General features: G+C 38.5%; 1 protein-coding gene across 4 annotated transcripts; it reads right to left on the reverse strand.

The window, feature by feature from the left end:
* Positions 1–3,019: 3,019 nt before the first annotated feature.
* On the reverse strand, positions 3,020–19,503 carry LOC110789584 (uncharacterized). 4 transcript variants are annotated; one of them, XM_056827131.1, is made up of 5 exons: positions 19,225–19,503; positions 18,933–19,015; positions 17,756–17,945; positions 13,615–14,189; positions 3,020–3,475 (listed from the first exon to the last, which is right to left on the reverse strand). In XM_056827131.1, exons 1-5 carry the CDS (start codon positions 19,321–19,323, stop codon positions 3,427–3,429), a joined length of 996 nt encoding a protein of 331 aa, XP_056683109.1. In that variant the 5' UTR covers positions 19,324–19,503; the 3' UTR covers positions 3,020–3,426. The 4 variants fall into 4 exon arrangements, with proteins under 4 accessions (XP_056683109.1, XP_021849976.1, XP_021849975.1 ...); XM_021994284.2 differs by lacking the exon at positions 3,020–3,475 and adding an exon at positions 5,223–5,556; XM_021994283.2 differs by lacking the exon at positions 3,020–3,475 and adding an exon at positions 5,223–5,981.
* Positions 19,504–22,415: the final 2,912 nt, after the last annotated feature.

Genomic DNA, 22,415 nt, shown 5'->3' on the forward strand with positions numbered 1-22,415 from the left:
GACGAAGGGATGTGGAAGGAACCTCATACCCAGCTTAATGGCAGCGGCATAAACAGGAAATTCCCCGTCGGCTTAAAGACTTACGGTGGATTCCATATCCGCCGACACCCTCATTTCGTAGCCCTCACCTACGCAAAGGTCGTCTCTAAAGTTAGCACCATTCTTATCTATCCACTTCATCCATCCCTGATCTGGATGAATCTCTGAAGGAAGAAGATGAGCCTCTTCCCGGCCTCCAGGTCTAGCCGGCACCTGAGCGACCACCGGTGTTTCCTCGCGATGCGCCCATCCACTTAGAAGGGCCCCGTCCACCCTCGTACGTTTGGAAGAACTAGCAGTTCCCCCTACCTCATGATCGTTATATTCATCGACCTCTTCAAAGAGGTCGGCATAATCGTCATCTAGTGTCGGCTCCGTAGAGGAGTTACCCTCGGGTGGAGGCATTACAGCCTCGTCCCGCAGGCGTAAACGGGTAGGGTATGCCGTTTGCTTCGTTCTCGCCATGCCGACTGCATTTGTATAACATGATACGGCTTAGGGAGGGCCGGGAATGAATAAAAATGACGATCGTGTATGTGCTCAACAAATAATCGACGGTACAACGCTATATAAACCTAACCTATGTGCGTATATAACTAGACTGCCGCCAACTAGCTATGCGCAAATCATAGATACAAAAATTGTTAAGACAAGGAAAACATGTAAAAGAAACCAAAGCACTAACCTCAAAGATCTGGCAACAGAAAAAGATTGAATGTGGTGAAGAACAGATTGAGTTTTGGTGAAGAACAGGTTGAGTTTGCAGTGGCCGAAAATTGCGTGTTGGTGTTTCTCTCTTGCCGGAAATCGCCTACTCACAGAGCTCAGTAAATTCAAGAAAGTGAAAGTGAAAGTGAAAATGAGTGAGTTACCCCATATTTATAGAGGGGCAAAAATGGGATGTGTGACACTTGTCACCATCCCTAGAAACTAATCAAATTGCATCTGAAATACTAAGGGTCAAGAAGGGATATCTGAAAAATCGTTTCCAAAAATACCCTCCTTAAGGGGCAAATGTAGTGGGTAAAATTATCTTGCCACCTGTCCCAATTGAAGAGTGGCACGTGGCCTGAGTTATGCCCATTAGGTTGTCCTACGTGGATTATTATCTGCCAGGTGGCATGGCACCCTTTCGTGCCAGAGATGGTGACACATGTCTCTAAACCTTATCAAACCGTCAAACTGAGTTGAATCAATCATTGTCAACATATGAAGAAAAGCTTGTACATCTTTCTATCATGAACAAAGGCCCAAAAGCCCATTTATGTTACCCATCAGGCTGGTTGCACAATGCAGGGGACACATATCAACCCCTCAGAGCTCAGCCAATCATATTGGAGAGATTCTAGGTTATTCCTTCCTTAACCTAGTACTATAAAAGGATCCAAGTCCCAAGAACAAGGACATTCAATTACACAACAACTAGTATTAACTCGATCTAGCGATTCTATGAAAGGAATTAAGGTGTGTTGTAGTGGTTTGGAGCTTAAGTATGGAACCAATTAACTAGCGCTTATTTCCCGGTGTTGACAGATTTTTCATTTTTTGCAGTTCTTGCTTTTTCTTAATTTCGAGGGTACGTACTTATCTACTTTTCTTCTTTCCTTTAAATAGTACAAGTGGAGTATTTCCTGAAATTATTGATCGTCTTACAATCATTTCCTATTTGCCTCTTTTTATTAATTTTTCCAGTTTTCCATTTATATTTTCAGGTCTATAAAATAATTAATACTAGTAAAGTAATGAATGACTTTAATATTTAAAGTAACAAAAAAATCCAGCCCTTACCGAGATAGATTTCTGACTTTGTCCCTGACTATTATGCTCTTAGATATTTAACACGTTTTGATTCTCATAAGGACTACAGTTATGTTATTACGACTTTCATTTCACAATACATGCATCATTTTTCATTTGGACATTATTCATCAATCAACTTTGACAATCTTTCTTTCACCGTTATGTAAAAAAAACATTGTCAAGTGAGATTTTATTAAATCCGTATCAACGCGTAGATTTCAAATATCAAATTTTTATAATTTTTACGTATACACATTTAGAATATTAATGTCCAAATAAACATGCTGGAATACTTGCAAAAGAAATATTGCATGTATTGTGGAACGGAAGTAGTATGTATTTAAGCATATAGGGATCTAGATTCAGCTATGACCAATTCATATATAATCTACAACAATTCATACTGAATATTGCTCCATTGTTAATTTTAATGATAAATTGGCAATGTAGATGGAAAATGAGGATTTTGGGAAGGGGAGGGGGGGGGGGGGGGGGGGGGAATCGAATAATATGTCTAATTTCAGTGGTGATGCTATTGGATGATTGCGATAGTGATTGAAGGTGGCAACACCGAGTAGGTGCGGCGATAGGAGGTGGCCGTTGGCCGTGGCCCGTGGCCCTTGACATGGTGATCGGGTGATGGGAATCATCACATGCCCATGTGAGAGACAAGAAATAGAAAATATCCAAATTATAAGGCATTTAAAAATTGGCCATTATTCTACACCCGAAAAAAAAACAAAAAGAAAAAAGAATATGGTCATAATTAATGTTACTGAATCATTCTCAATTGGGTTTGTTACCCCATCGATGTACTCCCATAATATAATAACACATTATGAACTAAGTGGGCGGTCCGGTCCAATTATGAACAATATGAAATTATATAATGTAGATCCAAGCATATTTTTATAGAAAAATAATATGGTCCTAAAATCAAGTGAACCATGCCAATGCAAGATGGGGGAAAGGTTAGTTCATGCCACAATGCCCACAATACCACTCATGTATTATTATTATTATTATTATTATTATTATATTATTATTATTATTATTATTATTATTATTATTATTATTATTATTATGCAAACACAATCAAATTACAAAAAGATAGTGGGAAGTCAAGATACAATCTGGACTCATCTATCTATACAAAAACTTATCTTATTGAAGATATGAGCAACAGCATGAGCCCCAATGTCCTAAGTCTTAGAGAACTTTTGAAGCCGCTTCGGCAACACAATAGCATCCTTATCCAGCTCCATCAGAGAAGAAAAAGAGAAAGGAAGAAAACCATAACCAATTGTCCGGCAACTTGCTTCGTATTTAACCCGCTTTCGATTAGCTGCGTCAGTCACAACCCGTCCTGGAACAAAGCCCGACAACCCATATTGTGTTAAAGGAGAAGATCATGTCAAGTCAACTCACACATCACGACCCCTATCCCAAGAATAGAGTAACACGTCTGCAAGTCGGAGAGCTTCATCGTTCCATTCAGACAGCCCAATATCAACCTCTTTCCCAGACGAAATCCCAGACCGATAACAAACATCGACAAGGGTATCCCGAACAACATTATGCCGATGTTTAATACCACAATGCCAGCACGGACACCGCATAATCACCGAAAATATCTCTACAATGCCAATTATTATTATTATAAATCAAATGCTAACAAAGTTATAATTTTACAAATAATTAGTGGAAGCCGAGATAAAATCTGGGCCCCCACTCCTCTGGTTATAGCAAAACCTATCCTGGTGAAAATATGAGCAGCAGCACGAGCCTCAATATTCTGAGTCTTAGAAACTTCTGAATCCGCTTCAACAACGCAACAACGTCCTTATCCAGCTCCCTCAAAAAAGAGAAAGAGAACGGAAGAAAGGCATAACCAACGACCCTCCAACGCGCTTCATACTTGATCATCCTTCTTCTTCTTCTTATTATTATTATTATTATTATTATTATTATTATTATTATTATTATTAGTACTACTTGATTTTTGACACTACTTTGAAAGTCGGGGATTAATTAAAGTATATATATTTTTAGTTTTGTGCCTGGAAATGCATGGATCTTGGTGTCATCAACTACGTATTTTAACATTTTTAATTATTGTCAAAATAATTTTATTTGCGCACTTCTCAAAATACAAAGGAATAGGGTCAACTTTGCGTAGGCATACTTGATCACCCTTTTTAAAATAGAAAGTTTAACAATAAAGTCTAATACTAGTGTATCTTGCACTTTCCAAAAATACTACCTAATCAAAAGAGTATTAAAAATAAATGTACATCATACATACGTAGTACTTATTTAAAAGTGGTATAAGTAAAAGTTATCTATTTTTTAGTGATAAATTTTTTCATTTACATCAAATTTATTCTTTCAAAAACATTTATAATGTATAAATGTATTCATTTAACACATCTATATGTTTATCGGTTAATTTTTTTATAATATAAAAAGTTAATTAAAACATGTTAAAAATTGCTAAAAATAATAAAAAGTTATCCCGATGCACAATAAATTTATTGTACGAATTTTGCGCGCAAGATCTTTAGAATGAATATTACCAATTAAAAATAGAAAGGTAAAACTGATAACTTACGCTTAAACTAAAAACTAGATTCATAGCGGGTTATGTTCTTTCTATTTCTATTTCTAGTTTTGAATTGAAAAAATTACTCTTCATGATTTCCACCATTTGTTTTTATTTTCTAAAAGTTTAAAAGTGTCACGGATAAATAAATAAATGTTTTCATGCTTTTTTTTTTTTACGTAAAGTAATATCCTTTTAGCTATTGTGTTGTTAAGCTATGCTTATTGTACATCATAGTCCACCATCTAAATTCCGATATGTCAAATGGATATCTTGACCTTTAAGCCAAAAAATATTGATAAAGCATCTCCTAATTATAAAAGACTTCCAAGTCTGTAAGAGCATTTCAAATGATAAACAAAAAAGTGGTATAGTTTGGATTGCCGCATGATATTTTGAAGCAACATTCTGGAACTAGATATTTTGGCAGATCCATAATTCTAGCGGCTAGAATTGCTCTAAATGATTGGATGTACGAGTGTACTTAAACATAGGCTACTAAATTAAAACAAAAACTAGTGTAATATGGGTAATATAGGTAGTAAACAAAAACATAGGCTTCTAAATTAAGACATCTCAAGACTCGGGCTACGCAAGCATCTGGGAAAGGCTTGGATAAAAATTTAAGCAAAAACTTTTGTGTGCCCCCGATTTAGGGTATTTTATTGTACATCCAATTATAAAAGTGAACCAGACCAAAGATATAAGTGATCTTATTCGAGGACAAAAGTTACCTTACTCAAGGATAAATGTGACCCTAACTATTGAAAAAATGCAACCCTAACAATAAACAATTAAGTGCCCTGATCAAAAGTTATATGCTTGTTACAAGTCATAACTATGACCAATACAACACCAATAATGAAAATATACACCAATACACAAGTGTAATATAGGTAGTAGGCTAAGTGGAGTTTGATCCCCCACCATGTACAATATTATACATTACTCTACCATTTAAGCTAATAGACTTGAAAATAACGTAACTTATAACTACAATAAAGAAAACTTATAACATCAATAAGGGTAACTAAAAGAACAGAACAGGTGCGGATAACCTTCCTCTTTTAAACCGCCACGCAATATATTATCGTAGATCGGCCTTTTCGAAAAGTCTGTGAAATCAAAATTGCAAGAACTCTGAAGGATTAATTAAGTATGACGCTTAAAAATCAAAATTAAGACATCCTCGCCTAATTTGTCCCATAACGTAGCTTGGCATGAGGGCGATGAGTCGTATACGATTTGGGTTAGGCAGAATCAGCACGTAGGGTACCTGAAGCTTGATGCGTTTTCAAGTGTTGGATAAGTTGGGTTTAAAGCAAACCATATCAGGTATGTTCAGGCTTAGATGTTTACTACTACTAAATATATACAGAATCTCATTTACAGTAATGAGTTCTAGTAAGCTGGTCAGTAAAGAGGTTTCCTCAAGTTTATACTGGCTTCCTGCTTCAACGACAAAAGCATTGACTTTTTCTTCACTCTCGACTTCTGCATGAAAAGTTCAAACTGGCAATCTTCTTCATCATAGTAACTTCTAAAGCACATAAAAAGGGCAATTCAGACATTCAAAGTGGAAGTTAGTTATTCAAGTTGGTTATTTCGAATAAGTGAGCGTATCTGCATTAAGGGGGAATGTGTGTATTTCCTTGAATGTAGGGAGTTAGTTACGTTGCTAAACAGTATTTATAGGGGAATAATCAAAGAGTAGGGTGAGGATTATTTTGTAGAGAGTAAACTTAAGGAGAGCAACTCACCTCTCGAAAGTGAGTGCATTGCATTAGACTGTTTCCTAATTTCAGCTAATACAAATATCTGTTACCCCTATTCTGTTTGGCTTTCAATTGAATAAAACTAGTTTTTGGGCCCGTTCGACGAACGGGCTAGTTATTTGTTGGTTGGGTGATGAAATTTAGAAGTTATGTTGTTCTTAAGAAAGTGTTAGTAGGTGTTTAAACCAAATGAAAATAATTAAAACTTTAAAATATGAAGTCTTGTCTTTTCAATCATTACATTTTTCTGCTTAGGTTCATCTTCCCTGAAAAAATTGATCCACTTTAAATCACTTATTACCACCAATAACATATCATTTGTACAAAGACCAAACAAATTTGCAACTGTTACAGTTTACGACTATACTCATGTTATCCAATTAAGGGAAAGACTTAACAAAGTCTAACTATTGAACTATACTGACAAAACTTTTCTTATAGGAGAACTAAAACTAATTGTAAGTTCCCCTAACAACAAAAATATACAAATAAAACCCACCTAAAAGTCTCAAAATATCGATGACGATTTACCCACCTTTAATCATTTTCATGGAAACCATACATTATAAGATCATCCTTCTTTGCAAAATGAATTGCAACTAATTAAGCAAGAAAAATAAACAACATACTTCTAATGTGCTTAAGAAAAATCAAGAACAACGTGCTTAGAGAGAGATAGAGGGGGAGGTGGTATTACAGCTTGAATTGCATGCATGAAAAATAAACAATAGAAATGTTGAATTAAAGCACCATATAATCTCCTATGGTTTCAAAACGGATCAGTAAAAAAGTCTATTAGTGAGATTAAATTTTGAATTAATGCTACAGGAGAAAGGGAGAAGACTTGGGGATTGAATTAAATTGACATTGAAAATAATTAAGCTTGGAGAGTTAATGGGAAGGTGAAGAATGGGGAAGATGAAGTAGGGGACGGTAGTTCAGGCATAATCAAGTTGAGTATCGATCCTAATTTTTGGTAATCCCTCCGTCCCATGTTTGTAGTCCTGATTCTATTTTAAGCGTCCCAAAATTATAATCATGTTTCTATTTCTGGCCATTAACCTTTCCACTTTCCCATGTAATATATTAATTAAAAATGCACTGAAAACCCAACACAACTTCTCAATGTACTATATTCCTTTATCCATGTATTATATTTTACTTTCTCATACAAATCAATTATTAATGTACTATATTTTAAATTTCCGTGTACTATATTACACTTTTCTTAAAATCCGTGTTTTTAGTCAAATAATACTATAAATATGGGATGGATGCAGTACAATCCTAGTAAATTAAAGAGATGGAGATTGATAGTATACTACGTAATAACTAATGACCATAAAGTAGAATAATGAATGACTATTATTTTTTTTATAACAAAAAGTAAATAGAAAGATTAATAAGATTGAGACACGTGTCTTTTTAGGAAAATAGTATTGCTTATGTGTCATTGAAATGGTGATGGTTATGTTTTTTAAATAGTAGGTATTGATATTACACTTTTCTTAAAATCCGTGTTTTTAGTCAAATAATACTATAAATATGGGATGGATGCAATACAATTCTAGTAAATTAAAGAGACGGAGATTAGTAGTATACTACGTAATAACTAAGACAATAAAGTAGGATAATGAATGACCATTATTTTTTTATAACAAAAAGTAAATAGAAAGATTAATAAGATTGAGACACGTGTCATCCAAATAGTATTGCTTATGTGTCATTGAAATGGTGATGGTTATGCTTTTAAAATACTAGGTATTGATATCAAAAACACATAAATTCAGGTTGATTCCTACCAACTTGGTATCAGAGCAGTACGATCATGGTGAATCACTCGCAGAGGATGGATTTGTTCGAGTCAAAGATGGCAGCTCTGATCAGGACCAACTGGACTCGATACAACGTTCCGTTGCCCAGGAGATCGCAGTGACGATGCAAGCTGCCATACCCACACTCCAGCCAACTCTAGCTGAACAACTAGGCCGGAGCGCGTCGAGGACCCATGGTAGAGCACCAACTCCTGATGGATCGTAACCGGGAAAATCAGTTGGAAGTGGCAAAGAAGTACGGTGAAGATCTAGCGGTGTTGGCCAGCCGACTAGAGGCTCGAATAGACCGAGATCGGGAAAACCACGACTAGAAACGAGCAAACCAAGCTCCAAACCGATTTCAGAGCCGTCGCATCGGAGCGCAGAACAGGGCTGAATATCGCGGGCGACACCGGAAGTCAGTGTTGGTTGGTCAGGTGGGTAACCTCACCTTTGGCCAGTTCGGTTTCAACTTCCAGCCCGAAGAGAACAATGGTGAACAAGGGGGTTTTGGTTTCGTCGAACCTGGTGGTGGAGGAGTTGGATCTGGGGTTGAATACAAATCAGGGCGGGTCGTGGAGGTATAAGAAGCTTGACCTAGCCACCTTTGATGGCACTAACCCTGACGACTGGATCCTACGAGCAGAGAGGTATTTTCGCTTCTACCGGTTACGTAGGGGGAAGTGATGGAGGCAGCGGTGGTGGCTTTTGATGGAGATGCGTTGTTGTGGTTCCAATATGAGAATGACCGGAGACCACTTAGGACTTGGGAGGAGATGAAGTCCATGTTGTTGCGTCGTTTTCGTTCGAACGTCGTGGGAACGTTGAATGAGCAGTGGTCTGACAACCGACAAACGGGATCGGTGGCCGATTATAGAAGGAGGTTTGTGGAACCGCTTGCTCCTCTAAAAGGGGTGAATGAAGAAGTGGCTTTAGGGAAATTTATGAGTGGGTTGAAACACGATATGAAGGCGGAGCTCCGTTTACACACACCAAGGTCCCTGGATCAAGGCATGGAATGGAGTTAGCACTTAAGGTTGAAGATAGAAATTTGTTGGGCCGACCCAAATACAACAATGGACCCAGTTTTGGTTCTTACAAATCAACCTCCTATTCCACCCAAAAAATCGATTCCAAACCCAAACACGAACCAAAATATTTCAACCACCAACCTACACCAATCTAACCGACCAACTCGAGAGATCAAGAGGCTGAGTGACAAGGAATGGAAGACAAGGAAGGAGAAGGGTTGTGTTTCAGGTGTGATGAGAAGTTGGTAATTGGGCATAAATGTAAGAAGAAGGAGCTTAGTGTTCTGGTAGCACAAGAAGAGGAGGAAATGGAGGAATCTACCGGGGTGGGGAACGAGGAGGGTGGAGACAAAGAGGAGTATCAGCCCCACATTTCTTTGAATTCGGTGGTGGGCATTTCAAATCCGAAAACGATCAAGATGATGGGTACCATCAACGGGCACGAGGTGGTGGGGTGGAGATGGTGGACCAGGGCGCAACCCACAATTTTATCGCCCTTGAGGCGATCAACAAACTCAATTTTGAGGTGACACCTTCTAAATCATTCAGGGTTTCATTGGGTGCCGGAGAAGCAGTGAGAGGAGAAGGCGAATGTCGTGCGGTGACATTACAACTCCCTAGGATGGAAACATAACAGAAGATTTCCTTCCACTCACCTTAGGTAATTCCGGCTTGATATTGGGGATATAGTGGCTTGAAAAAATGGGAACAATGAAGACAAATTGGAAAACGCAGACACTCTCATTCCAGCATAAGGGAGAGATAATCACCCTTCATGGTGACCCATCGCTGGGTCGTACTCGGGTTTCCTTGAAGGCCATGATTCGGACATTGCGGAAAGAGGGCGGTGGATACCTGGTAGAATTTAATGCAATAGAAGAGGATAGTGGGCAAGAGGAACCAGGATGTACTAGCCAACTACCAGCAAGTATTTGATATGCCGCAGGGCCTGCCCCCGGTTCGTGGGAGTGAGCATTCAATTGTTCTTAAGGAAGGCACATATCCGATGAGCGGCATACCTTATAGATACCTGTAGAGCCAAAACGATGAGATTGAGAAGTTGGTGCACGATATGATAAAAGCAGGGATAATACAAGTGAGCAACAACCCGTTTTCTAGACCCGTACTCTTGGTGAAAAAGAAGGACGACTCGTGGAGATTTTGTGTCGATTATCGAGCATTAAACAATGTAACTGTCCCTGACAGGTTTCCCACTCCAATTATAGATGAATTATTAGATGAATTGAGCGGAGCTAAGCTGTTTACCAAGTTGGACCTTAAATCGGGGTACGATGTCCTCCTAGAACGGCTTTTCGAACTCATGAAGGGCATTACGAGTTTCTCGTGATGCCGTTTGGCCTCACCAATGCCCCAGCAACATTTCAAACTTTGATGAATGAGGTGTTTAGACCACATTTGAGGCGTTTTGTGCTCGTTTTCTTTGACGATATTCTGATTTACAGTGAGAGTGAGGGGCAACACAAGCAGCATTTGCAGGAAGTACTTAGCCTCATGAGAAAAGCTTAATTGTATGCAAACCTAAAAAAATGTGAGTTTGGCAAAAGGAAGGTTGCTTATTTGGGGCACATTTTCTCTGCTGAGGGTGTAGCTATGGACTGGTCTAAAGTCCAAGCCATGGAATTAAAACTCGGTCGTTCCGTTACGTAATGCTCGTTTTGTAGCCTGTTTAGGATTTGCAGTTCCGCGAAATCCCTTTACGGTTTGACAACAATCATGTCTTTTTCCACGCGTCGTCCGTTACGTAACGGTGACTCGCCGTGTTAGACGTTTTTTTCCCCTTTACACCATTCTTTTACACATTGACCAAAAATATTTTTGTAATTTGTTACGTAGTTTATGAAACATGATATTTCGAGTGCTTATTTGAGCACAAAATATAATAGTCACTCATTATGATAGATTTGGTTATATTTGTGTTGATATAACACCTTTTAGACTTAAAATGTAATATTTAGGATAAGACATGTTAATGTGATTTTTTTTCAATAAATTCACACTGCATCAGCCGTGATCCATTTTATTCTTCCGTTACAAATGGTTTCCGCGGCAACGTGACAGTTACCGCAAACGCGACGGCATCGGCGTTTTTTTCTATGGTCCAAGCCTCATAGAGTGGTCAATCCCCTAATCCATCAAGGAATTAAGGGGATTTCTAGGGCTTACGAGCTACTACAGAAGATTTGTTTAGGAGTATGTCCATATTGCTTTTGCTCTCGCTGAATAGCTTCGAAAGGACAATTTTGGGTGGGATGCAGCAGCCACAAGTGCTTTCCAAGCATTGAAAAAATGCCATGATCAGTGCCCCTATTCTAGGGTTCCTGATTTTTCCAAGACTTTCGTGGTGGAAGCGGATGGTTCTGGTTTTGGGTTGGGAGTTGTCCTAGCTCAAGATAACCACCCCATAGCTTTTTACAGCAAGGTTCTAGGGCCACGGGCTAGGCTCAAGTCTATTTACGAAAAAGAGCTCATGGCAATAATGATGGCGGTCCAGAAATGGAGGCACTTTTTGTTAGGCAGAAGGTTTGTGATCAAGACTGATCAGCAAAGTCTTAAATATCTCATGGATCAGAGAGAAGTGGGCACATAATACCAGAAATGGCTTTGCAAAATCATGGGGTATGACTTTGAAATTGTGTACAAACCCGGGAAATCCAACCACGCTGCAGATGCTCTTTCTTGGGAGTACGTCGGTATAATAGAGCTGTGTAGTATGGTCAGCTCATGTGAAGTATGGTGGGGACAGGTGCAGCCAGAGGTTGATAAAGATGCTTTCATTCAAGGGCTTAAACGGGACTTAATGGAGGGAAAACCAGTGGTGAAAGGCTACTCCTTAGAGTATGGAATTCTGCATTACAAAGGAAGGTTAGTCATTCCAAAAAACTCAGCTATTGTCAAACAATTGCTCCACGAATATCATGACAACCCTATGGGTGGTCATTCGGGTGATTACAAAACCTATCAGAGGTTGGCTTGTGAATGGTATTTGCAGGGCATGCGATGGGAGGTGGCTGTACAAGCTTGCTCTGTGTGTCAACAGCAGAAGGCATCCACATTGGCACCAGGGGGGTTATTACAACCACTCCCCATTCCTCAGCAGATATGAGAGGATATATCGATGGATTTTATTGAGAAGTTACCTAAGTCTCTAGGGTTTGATACCATTCTAGTAGTAGTGGATAGACTATCTAATATGGGCATTTCATCCCTCTTAAGCATCCTTTCACCGCCCAATCTGTAGCTAAGGAATTCATCAAGGGGATAGTAAGGTTGCATGGGTTCCCTGTATCTATTGTCTCGGATAGGGATAAGGTCTTCATGAGCTAATTCTGGAAGGAGTTGTTTAAGCTGCAAGGAACGCAACTCAACAGAAGTACAATATACCATCCCCAATCTGATGGTCAGAGTGAGGTAGTGAACAAATGCGTGGAGTCCTATCTTAGGTGTTTTATCGGAGGGAAGCCTAAGATTTGGGCAAATTGGCTAGCATGGGCAGAGTATTGGTACAACACTTCGTTCCATACGTCTACCCTATGCACACCCTTCAAAGTTGTTTATGGTAGGGATCCTCCACACTTGATCAAGTATAAGCAAGGGAGCACTATGGTAAGTTCCTGGAAGACCAGTTGGTGGAAAGAGATGCTATTCTAGATGATTTACGGGCCAACATAATTGTAGCTCAGCAGCGTATGAAGGGGAAGTAGAGTTTTAGGTGTGATTGGGTATATCTAAAGTTGCATCCCTACAGGCAACGTTCTTTGGTTACACGAGTTTCAAAGAAACTATCTGCACGGTTTTATGGTCCGTTTGAGGTGGTCCAACAGGTAGGGAAGGTAGCTTATAGGCTGCAGTTACCACCCACTACCAAAATACATCCGGTCTTTCATGTTTCACAGTTAAAAGCTGTTGTTAGGGATGTACCTGTTTCTCCTTCAATTCCTGACCAAATATCTGCTGAGGTAACCAGAGGCTGTGTTGGATGTGCGAATGAATGGGACAGCAACAGAAGTCCTAATCAAGTGGGTGAGCCTACCTGATTTTGAATCAACCTTGGAAGACTTGCCTGCTATAGTTATGCGTTTTCCTGAGTTCCACCTTGAGGACAAGGTGGCTGTTTGGGAGGGAGGTAATGCAAGGAATCAAATCAAGCCCCGGATCATGCACACTTGGAAGAAGAAGATAAGCAAGGGCAATTCAGACACTCGAAGTGGAAGTTAGTTATTCAAGTTGGTTATTTCGAATAAGTGAGTTGTATCTGTATTTAGGGGGAATGTATGTATTTCCTTGAATGTAGGGAGTTAGTTACGCTGCTAAACAGTATTTATAGGGGAATAATCAAAGAGTAGGGTGGGGATTATTTTGTAGAGAGTAAACTTAAGGAGGGCGGCTCACCTCTCGAAAGTGAGTGCATTGTATTAGACTGTTTCCTAATTTCAGCTAATACAAATATCTGTTACCCCTATTCTGTTTGGCTTTCAATTGAATAAAATACCAAAAACACATAAATTCAGGTTGATTCCTACCACAATACTGACCTTTTTCCGGGACTCCTCCTTAGAGGAAGTGTGCGAGTGTGATGGGGCATTACTTTGCCGCTTCTTGCTTGCATCTGTCCTCTGAGACTGGACTCTAAAACATCTGCATCAACTTGAGATGAAGTAGATTTTGAGGGTTGATCTTCAGTTACATCCATAGGTTGTGGAGTAAGCACTTCAATTAACTTGTCATACAAGGGTTGATCTTCAGTTACATCCTTAGGTTGTGCAGTAAGCACTTCAATCAGCTTGTCATAAACTATCTTATTGAACACATCCCTTTCAGTGTCAGGAATAGACCACACCAACTCGTGCAACTGAGCACCATTGCAGGCCTCTATAGCAGCAAGCAAGGAACACTCACTTAACTCTATGAGGTTAACTTCACTTGTTTCTGCAGCAGGCATGGCACACTCACTTAACTCTATGCGGCTAACTTCACTTGTTTCTACAGCAGACAGGACACTCTCATTTAACTCTATGCGGTTAACTTCACTTGTTTCGTCACCCATGGCCATGGATGTAGCATAATCTTTCCATCCATTAGGAAATCCATATATGAAATCCCTGCAAACCTAATCAGAAGCCAAGTTAGTTGGAAACATCTACACAAGTAGGAAGGCAGCACTGCTATTCAAATTATGATAATGCTTAGCAAGAACCTGTAACTTGGTTAATAAATCTGTTTAAGACTCCACTCCACACCACTCCACTCTGTCCTATATTATCAAGTTGTCTACGTCTCTAGGTAGTCTTAAATTACTTGCATCCTATTACGGAGAATACGAGAGACTATTTTACTTGTGATTTCGGTTGTGTTTAAGAAGAAAACAGCCAAGAACCTTGAGATGCAAGTAATTTAAGACTATTTTACTGCTGACATTTGAGGGACTGGTAATATGCATGACAATGAAAAGGCTAGCTGCCTAACAAGTAACAGTAGGTTGATAAACAGGGACATAAACTGTTAGCTTATGGTATTGACTTCACATAACATCAAGGGCCACCAGGCCAGTAATACAGTCCTTTATTTTATTTTTTTAAACTGGTAATGGGATCACCAGGAAAATTGAAGGTGACATTCCATAATATAGGTTGTTTTGCATGCAAGCATTAGATGAAACAAGGCAACACTACTCAAACCTCCAAGGATAACTAAAGTCCAAAGTGTTCAGATTGATACTATAGATCATATGGATATAAGAATTGGAATGAATATGTCAACCTCTTAGTTTGAGATCATTGATTGCGTTGGTTCTGTAATAGTATGGTTAAATTAAGCACACATGATAACTGAAGTCCAAAATGTAAAACTGCATAAACCAAAAAAACTATCATAATTGAATTTCAAAAGAGGGAGGTCGGAATAGAGGTTAGATTATAAGAGTCATATAGACCATATTATTCGCAGGATATGAGAGGTACAGACAATTAGACTACGGAGTATAAGAATATAGGTTGTTTATAATTGACAGAAAGCATAACCTGTGATGGGAAATATACAAATAAAAATAAAGTAGTAAAAAAAATGCATAGTTGTGAGGGAAGTAATGAGGAGGTTGGGGGGCGATGGTGAAGGAATTAGTAAGGGAAAGTAGAAATGGTTATAAGGATTACAAACATCAAACTGTTAACGAATACAGTAAACCTCAGACAAAAAAAGATTGGACCCTTAGAATTCAATCAACTACATAGATCCCATTGTCTCATTTCTTTTGACGACCATGTTTCACTAAACCTCAGATGGGCAGATCCTAGTCCTATCTGATCACCCCCCCCCCCCTAATTTAATTTCTCGAAACACTGTTTCAATTGCATAACTTTTACGGCCCCTTTGGTAGTCGGCCATAAATGGTGTCAATGGGAATGAATTTGTATGTAAATTTATAAGGAAAATCAATATCCATTCCTATGGTAATGTTAATTCACTCAAAATTATCTCTTTTTCTTTATAAATTTCCATTACCATCCATGACCATTTGGGGAGTGGTACTAGGTGGGAATGCAAATTTATAAAGAAAAACACCAAGTTTGACACAAAATTTCATTACCATGGACACATGATGTTAATTTCTTGCCAAATAACACTAGGATTTATTCCCATTCCTACCCTTTATTACCGGCCACCAAACGGACCGTTAAGGCATGAGTTCAACCTTTTCAGACCTTAACGGCCCGTTTGTTAGCCGGTAATAAACGGTGAGAATGGGAATGAATCCTAGTGTTATTTGGCAAGAAATTAACATCAAGATAACCATGGTAATGAAATTTTGTCTCAAAGTTTGTATTTTTCTTCATAAATTTGCATTCCCACCTAATACCACTCCCCAAATGGTAATGGATGGTAATGGAAATTTATAAAGAAAAAAGAGATAATTTTGAGTGAATTAGCATTACCATGGGAATGAGATTTGATTTTCCTTACAAATTTACATACAAATTCATTCCCATTTACACCATTTATGGCCGGCTACCAAACGGGCCATAAGTGTATGTAATACTTCGTAACACATAATCCATATCGTAAGATTTAAAAATCTTGGTTTAAAATACAATAGTAAGTTGGAATTGGCAGACTAATGTGCACCAGTATTCATAAGTTAGTCTCAACTTTCAAGGAGCCATCAGCGCAGCACATCATAATAGGAAAGCACATTCATGGCCATGAAAGGCCGTACTATGAAGTATGAACTGTGGGGGTAAACTGTAAGATCTTTACTGGATAAGATGGCAATAATTCAGTAAAATCGAATTGTATATTGGTAAAATTGTGAAAAAGGACCTTTTAAAACAAAAAAAATTGTGAGAAAACACCACCTATAAAAAAATTGTGAGACCTTTTAAGTATTAAAAAGGAACCTTTTGCTCGGAATCTGGCCAAAAAGTCAAATATCCGGTGGTTTTTCCCTCCCTTGTGGTAAGTGAAGCACACTCTCTTTCCATTGTATTTTTAACTCTCACTCTCTCCCCCCCCCCCCCCCCCTTGGATCTGTTGTTCCTTGCTTTTGCATCTGATCTTCCTCCTTTCTCTCTCCTAAATTCATCATCTACCCTCTTCACACACCCATCTTCTCGGTATGCCTCCGTAGTTTTCTTAATTTCTTCTTGAAATTAAAGCACGATAATTAGTAAGAAGTAAAATTGTGCATAGGGAGAGGGAGTATTTGATGACTGTGCAACCTAAATTCTCCTGTGGTCTTTTGCCTAGGCACAACTCATACAAGCAAAATGACACCCTTTTGCAGTTGATCGACATTTTCCCACAACATTCCAATAATGACTAATGAGTAAGCAACTTATCTCTTAGATGCTGAATATCTATAATGTCCTCCAAGGTCCTGGGGAAGAGGACAATTACAGAGTATTTGATGACTAGGCATTTAAGAAAAAAATTGGAGGAAGAAAAAGGGAAAGAAAGAGAGGAATGATGAAGAGGGTAGAAGTCCAGAATATGAAGCCAAGCTTAGTTTTAAAAGGCGCGGCTAGCACCAAGGCACAACCTTTCACAGGCAAAAAAAAAAAACCTACTGTAGAAAACCCAACTCAAGATGCAAACATATAGAATATCTAGGCAAAGAAGGCACCACACCAGATAGGTAGATATTTGTTCAAATATAATTTCAAAGAATACAAGTTGATGCATTTCTCCGTCAATAGATCGCTTGACCTCAAGCAGGATTGAAAAAGATGCTATCAATCTCATTAGTATGTAGTGACAATAAAGGCAAGCCTTAAACATAGACAAAAACCAGACATATGAATCAAAGGACAATCTTGAATCCTGAACAACTGAGATACGAAATATAACAAAACACAAAGGACACGTAAGTAAATTGAACATTTTTTGACACAATTTACAGAGAAATTGATCTCATCCTTGAGGAGCACGCAAAACAGAAAAAATTACTAAAGATAAAGAAGAATCCAGCAAATCAGGATAATTCAATGCGGAAATGTTCAAGGATTTATGGTGTTTATTAGCTGCAACCTGTAATGAAAATCGTAGGTGGATCACTGGCACTAGAAAGTCACGATGAGAATGTCCACGAACAGAGATATACACAGAAGTTAAGAAAGTAACAAACTTATTTTCATATGCAACCAGCGCGGGTACTTACCTCAAATGAAAAGGGGTACTTACCTCAAATGAAAAGCCATTTTGTTGTGTGCGAGACCTGTCTATGAAGCCGCTTAGGGAAACAAAAATACCATCAGCAGTTTCAAGTATGGTACAACCATGCTTCTTTACAATTTCTGCAGAGTGAAATTCTCTTGACGCAAATCTCCTTTTAGCGGGAGCAGAGTGAAATTTTTGGTGTGCATCGTTGCATCTACAAGCATCAGATTTGTGGCAATGTTAATAAGTTAGGTATGCTATTACTGCTCCCTCAATCGCACAATGCTATATCTTCCTCCAAACACGGCAATCACTTGCTTATAGTAACGTTAGCATGACTAAGCTAGATGTAAGATGTTAACATATATGGTGCATCCAATACACACGTTACGAACTTACAAAGGTTGTGTTTGCAATTGCAAATTAACATGAAGCTTCCTATGTCAAATAACTGAATACTTCCTCTTTTATTGTTTTATCGCAACAAACCCGTAGAGAAACCAGAGTCTAGACGGGATAGAAGTCAGATTTCTGCCATGTTCGGCTTCTTGAAAAAAGTGCAAACTTTGCAAATGAGATTGCACTAGATCTATTCCTTCATGCTCCTTACTAATCTTAGCAATAAGTACTAGAACACTATTCTATTTCCCCCTAGCTAATGTAAATAGAATCGATGAATATCATATTGGAAATTAAAGCACCAAATGAACTTGATCGGAAACAATTGACCGAAATCCATCATATGATATCCTTCCACCTTAGTATAAGAACATTAGCAGTTGCAGTTTCAAAGGATGCCTAAATTACATGGCTTCTATTGAGAAGATAGCATATACACATTTGTTATATGGTTATACAACTTATAAATTTATACAGTTATACCCCATTAATTTGGTAAATTTCAGCCTATATCATATTGAATTATTGATACTGAAAACAGGAAACTACTCTAGAGAATACCCCCTCCACAAATCGGTTTCCGGATGTCCATTACACACACAGATGTAATTTAACTTTTACTTTTACACCCTCTCATATCCTTCTGCTCACGTGCCCTGTACATAATAACGCCATCCTTTTATGTGAGAGAGTGTAAAACTTACACGGTTACACCCGAATACAAGGGAAACTACGAGCAGCTCTGTGATCAACAAAGTGAAAACTAAAAAGTGATATGATGAAATTAAATACAACTACTTACTTCCTCTCCTCCGTGGGACGACCGCTTACAGCTAAACCCTTACAACCTTCAGGTTTTGAAAGCCACCATTCCTCAAGACAAATCTGCAAAATCCAACAATAAACCCACCAACATTAATCATTAGGGAAATCAAATTTCAAATACTCTAGGTAATAAAAGGAAAAAATTCCCTGAAAATAAAGGCATACCCAATTTACACCCCTGAAAACCCTAAAAATACCCAGAAAAGAAAAACATCAAAACTTCAAAATTAAAGCTCACATTTTGGGGAATTGCTAAAGGAGTTACGAACCTCTGTGGGACGAGAGAAGCTTCGCCTTCGCGTAGGTGTAGCGGCTACTTCTCCAGCAATCTTCTGAATTAATGGACTAAGCTCAAAGGGTGAATCCATTTGAGCACATAACGAAGCTTGTGCAACAAAATTTGATTCAAGTACTTTCCACTGAGCAAGACTGCCTAAAAATTAGCAAAAACTTTAAAAATAAAAACTGTGAATTGTGAATTGTGAATTGATTTCTCTATGCTTCAAAAAAAACAGTTGCAAATCCTGTACTCCGTGTTACCAGGAAGTATATTGGCATAACGGTTATGGGTTACTAAACGTGTATTCGGACTAGAGCTGTCAAAATTTGACCCGGCCTGAAAAACAGACCTGAATCGACCTGTATTTTTAAGGACCCGAACCTGACTTGAGACCCAAAAGTTTGTTAAAATTGGGAATCCGTAACCCGACCGTATCCAACCCGTTAAAACCGACGACCGATTTCGACCCGCTAATGCATGACCCGGACCTGAACTTGACACCCGACCGAAATATAACCGATAAAAAAACTACTATGTTTAAAAAAACATGACTAATACTCCCTCTGTCCCAGAATACTCGCACCGGTTCGAGTCGACACGCTTGCCAATGCACAACTTTGACCACCAATATCTTTAACTACATATTATAAAAACTTATGAAATATTTATATTTTAAAAATATATGTTAAGATGAAGCCAACAATATATTATATGCTAACTTTTGTTTTCATATACAACAAATAAAGTAGGGTCAAAGTGAATTATGTAAATAGTGTAAAACCGATGCGTGTATTCCGAGACGGAGGAAGTATTTAAGAACGGAGGGAGTAGTACTTTCTCTCTCTACAGTCGCAACATTCTCTCTCTACCTTTTTCTCAATCTCTCTCTACTTTTTTCTCCTTCTCTCTCTTCTTTTTCTATTTCGAATGTTGTTTTTGTCCTTTTTTTTTTTTTTTTTTTTGGCAAGCAAGTAATAATTTTATTGATCAACCAACTCAACCATTACAAACAGTCCCCTGAATGGTCCCAACAGACCAAACAGGCAACAGGACAACAAAAGGCTAGGAACACCAAGCCAAACAAGACCCTAGCTCCTCAAAGGCTAAAAAACCAACCCTTATCTCTATTACAAGTTTTCTGACTAAGCAAGTTTGTCACTCTACTCTTAACTTCAGTTTGGATGATTTTGACAGTGCTCTTGATCACTGGTATTTGAGCTCTCCAAACAGCTGAGTTCCTAGCTTTCCAGATGTGATAAACTAGGCCAGCTACAGTTGTTTTTGTCCTTTAATTCTTGCCTTTTTCATCTTGCCCTTTCTCTATTTTGTCCTTTAGTTATTGTCCTTTATTTTGTCATCTTGCATAAGGTTATATTTTTCACAAACGTAACCTTCTGCTGCCTCGCCGAGCTCCCATATTACATTATATTCAAACAATAAATACTTTTTTCAATAGCACTGCAAATAAAAATCAATAATCTCTTTGACCTAGTGGTTAAAACAGTGTAAGTGTATGATACTATATCTCATGTACAAATTCTCACACCTAGAGTTGTCAATCAACCCCAAAATATTGGGTATGGAACAAGATTTTATGTAACGCCCCTACCTCTAATTCACTTATTAAAGCATACTTAGCAGCGGAATTTACCTAATTCGGTCGGGACATTACTGCCGTAACTCCCTCTTGGGAATTACAAAGCAACCATCAATCATAAGCTATTAAACTCCAAAAATTTTCATAGTCCTATTTTGATCAAGTGTTTGCCTGAGGAGAAGGGTGGGGGAAGACCTTTCAAATTTTTCAATCACCTGGTGAACCATGAGGAATTCATGCCAGTAGTTGAAGACAGTTGGAAGCAAGTAGGTAGAGGAAATATTATGTATACAGTTTGGGAGAGACTCAAAGTCATTAAGACCAAACTTAAACAGCTTCATCATAGAGAGTTTAAGGGGATTTGTGAGAAGATAGAACATGCTAGACAGGATCTGGAAGATGTTCAATTGCAATTACAAGCTGATGTTTCCAACCCTGTGTTGTTAGGGCAGGAACATTTGTGTTCAGTTAATCTCAGGAAGTGGCTAAAAATTGAAGAATCAGCCATGAAGCAGAAGGCCAGGTTATAGTGGCTAAAACATGGAGATGAGAACAACAAGTTCTTCTTTGCAGCTGTTAAAGAGAGACACATAATTAATAGAATCTCCACCTTGGTGGATGATAACAATAGGAAGCTTGAGAAACCAGAGGATATTCAGGAAGAGATCACCCAGTTTTACAAGAAATTGTTGGGTTCTGCTGCTACTCACCTCCCTATGATTGATACTCCAACAATGAGGGAAGGGCCTACACTCACATATGAGCAAAGAATTCAGTTATGTCTCCCTGTGACTGATTCAGAAATTGATATGGCTTTACAAAGCATTGATGATTCCAAGGCACCAGGGATTGATGGGCTCAATTCTGTTTTTTTTCAAGAAAGTGTGGCCAGTGGTAAAGGGTGATATGTACAAGGCAATTAAGGAGTTTTTTGAGAAGAAGAACTTGCTGAGGCAAGTGAACTGCACAGCTGTCACTTTGGTGCCTAAAGTTCCTAATCCTACAAAAATTAAGGACTTTAGACCAATAGCATGCTGCACTGTAATGTATAAAATCGTCTCAAAGATCCTAACTGCTAGACTTCAGAAGGTGGTGGGAAGTGTTGTGAGTGAATGTCAAGCTGGATTCATTCCTGGTAGGCATATTTCTGACAATATTTTATTAGCTACAGAGCTTATCAAGGGGTATAATAGGAAGCACCTTTCCCTAAGATGTATGCTTAAAGTAGACTTGAAAAAGCCTATGACTCAGTGGAGTGGAGCTTCTTGAGACAAGTGATGATAGAGCTTGGCTTCCCTTGTCAGTTTCCGGATTGGATTTTTGCTTGTGTTGATTATGTTTCCTACAGCATACTCATCAATGGTAAACCTTGTGTCCCATTTAGAGCACAGAAGGGTCTAAGGCAAGGTGATCCATTATCACCTTACTTGTTTGCTATGGGGATGGAGTATCTCTCTAGAAATATGCAGCAACTGAAAGATGACTCTAGTTTCAAATTTCATCCAAGATGTAAGAGGCTTAACATCACTCACATGATGTTTGCTGATGACTTATTGATGTTTTGTAGAGGTGATCTCCCTTCT

Source organism: Spinacia oleracea, chromosome 4 (assembly GCF_020520425.1).
Source record: "Spinacia oleracea cultivar Varoflay chromosome 4, BTI_SOV_V1, whole genome shotgun sequence".
In the NCBI taxonomy this organism is placed as follows: domain Eukaryota; kingdom Viridiplantae; phylum Streptophyta; class Magnoliopsida; order Caryophyllales; family Amaranthaceae; genus Spinacia; species Spinacia oleracea.